Below are 2,774 nucleotides of genomic sequence, written 5' to 3' on the forward strand. Positions count from 1 at the left end.
ACAAAGAAATTTACAACCTTAACAACAGTAGAACTAATTAAGAACTGAACTAAATTTTACAACTAATTATTACATTAATTAACTAACAGTCTCACTCAATAACTGTATCCTATCTCGTTCTTTATATCTGTCTCAACCGGTACTAAACCCTTGAAGAAAATTCTAGACGTTAAGCACGTACTCATTACTTGCCATCAAACCTCCCTTTGGCCAAAAACGATACAAGCTCTAGAATGAAGGACTTAGCATACGACAATAACATAGAAAATCAATCGTTCAGTTTGTACACCGTTTTCTTTGCAAGCCTAATACAAATAAATCCTAACATTGTTTTGGGTGAATTGCAGGTATGATAATGTTTAATACTCTATACATCATAAGATATCAAGCACCTTAAACAAATATTTCATCGTTTAGTGATAATCAAGGAAATGTCTAACCACGCATGCTTTACATTTGTATATATAGATATCCAAACTGGTTTATAATGATCTGTAAAATACAGAATTATTTCAATCAATGACTAATAACACCAAATAGTGCCGAAAATGTTATTTATGTGATCTAAGAAAATTACACGTTGATTTGCATGCATACTTTAACAACAACACATAAAATTAAGGTTTTTTTTTGTAAGACAACAACTCTTCATGAGGAGCAGAACTACAGAAACAAACGTAACTTATAAGATTCCATAATTACTACAATAAACTGCTTTATCTTTTGAATAATGTATCATTATGAATTTGTGAGAACTAAGTGTTGAAAGAAATTTCATAAACGACAAAACAGTAAACTAAAAAATAAAGAAAAGTCATATTAGAGTAAAAACAAAAAAATGTTCAACACTTTCGTTGTACAATTAAGCGATATTAGCTTTGTGTTTTTTTCCTTTATTTTTTTTATTTGCTCAACACTTCTGTCATTATGTTTTACAGATATTTTTTTTAAGTATTTGCTTCCGCCACTAAGTAAACTGGGCTCTCAGAAGATCTTGTTTGTTTGTTTTTTTAAGTTAAGCACAAAGCTACACAATGGGCTATCTGTGCTCTGCCCACCACGGGTATCGAAACCCGGATTCTAGCGTTGTAAGTCCGCAGATATACCGCTGTGCTACTGGGGGGCCTCAGAAGATCTAATAAAATGTTTGTTCAGACTGTCATGGAGATTAAATGTAACTTCATGACACAAAGAGGAACTAATGATGTAACCGTTTTAAAATATTTTAATCGTAATTCATATTATTAAACTCGTTGTGTTAGATTTTCTCGAAGAAAGTAAATTAGCTCTTAAATAACTTAGAATTTAGAGATCTTTTAAAAGAGAAGTTTAATATTTGATGATTGAGAATTAAGTATAAATTCACAGAGTAATGAAACATGAAAAGGATTCCTTACGAAATAGCTCCAATTTTGATTTTGAAAATGTAACTCGGATTATATGTATATATATATGGGTGTGTGTGGGTTTATCACTTTATGTAAATCAAAATGAGATTCCAAGACAAAGATAGTATAGCGCAAGTAAATGTTTGTAAAATAATAAATTTTAAGCTTCTTTGTTACGTTTCTCGAGAAAACAAGATATCAATTAATGGGTTTTGACACAAATGCTAGAATCGAAAAGGAACATCATTCATTTACGTTTTTATGTTAAAGTTTTTTTTTAATCTACCTCAGTCACATAATCTGGAACATCCTCAACTTTCTCAAAGGTTTCTTCTCTCGGGTCTACGATATAGAAAAGACGTCCTAATGATTTAAGGGTTATCTCTATCTTCATTTTCAGAAACCACCTTCGAAAGAAGTTGTAGGGTCCTATCGAGTGTGATTCCAAGTCAAGTTTCTGGTTAAAAAAAAGAGAGATAATACGGTTTTTGAGTGTTGAATAATTTAAAAAAATAATCAATCAAAACATGAAGTAAGAGTTGAACGAATGTGTAATGAAAGTTAGACAAAACGGTACACAAACATAAGCTTATATATATATAACAAAATTCTTAGAACATTGAACACATAATGACTGTGATAGAGTAGATCTTGTTTTTGATCACTGTCAGGAACAGTCTATAAAAACAGCACTCAGAATAACCAGAAATCAAGACCCAAGTACATAGCCAACCCTAATAACAAAATGAGTCTCAAGGCATAGCTCACGGATGCTAAATGAAAAATGGCCAAGCAGTCTCTTGATGAAGTCCGAACACTGTATTTGGCTGGGTATTAGCTCAATGGGTAGAAAAACCATCAAGGTTGTAAAGGGAGTGAGTGAAGTATGACCTCTGCTTTTGTCAGACGATGAAAAAGACTGACGCAAAGTTATTGTTTTATGTTTCTTATCCTTCTAGATCATGTCAAAAAGTGATAATACAGCTTTTAGATACAGATATGGCAACGTTTGCACTACATTGTGCAGACAGAAAACCATGGGATCCTCCGTTTTATCCCAATAAGCCAATTAATAGAAACATTAGGTGTTATGATGTGCAAGGGGCATTGCCATCTCTTCTTTCCAGGAATTTCGAAGAAGAAAGCTTTAAGTGTTGTCAACAAATCAACTATTCATCTAGAAGTCTTGAATAATGTGTGAGCAAGTCCAATATAATCAATACTGGTAATTCTAAGACAGTTGAAAACTTTTCATAAGGCTGTACACAGATGAAAAACAAAAGAGCTGGGAATGACAAAAATAGTGTTCAACCGTGAATATTCTGTTACAGGCATCAGGGGCCCGGCATGGCCAGGTGGATAAGGCGCTCGACTCACAATCTGAGG

The 2,774-nt window shown here is 32.9% G+C and overlaps 1 protein-coding gene across 1 annotated transcript in view; it reads right to left on the reverse strand.

Moving 5' to 3' along the window:
- The window catches only part of LOC106466003 (alkylglycerol monooxygenase-like), a 35,380-nt gene extending 33,534 nt beyond the window's left edge, over positions 1 to 1,846 (reverse strand). Inside the window, exon 1 of the mRNA XM_013926252.2 lies at positions 1,675 to 1,846. Within this exon, the coding sequence (XP_013781706.2) occupies positions 1,675 to 1,782 (108 nt within the window). The 5' untranslated portion in view covers positions 1,783 to 1,846. The remainder of the gene's footprint in view (positions 1 to 1,674) is intronic.
- Positions 1,847 to 2,774: the final 928 nt, after the last annotated feature.

This window comes from Limulus polyphemus, unplaced genomic scaffold (genome assembly GCF_000517525.1).
Source record: "Limulus polyphemus unplaced genomic scaffold, Limulus_polyphemus-2.1.2 Scaffold2119, whole genome shotgun sequence".
Taxonomy (NCBI): Eukaryota; Metazoa; Arthropoda; class Merostomata; order Xiphosura; family Limulidae; genus Limulus; species Limulus polyphemus.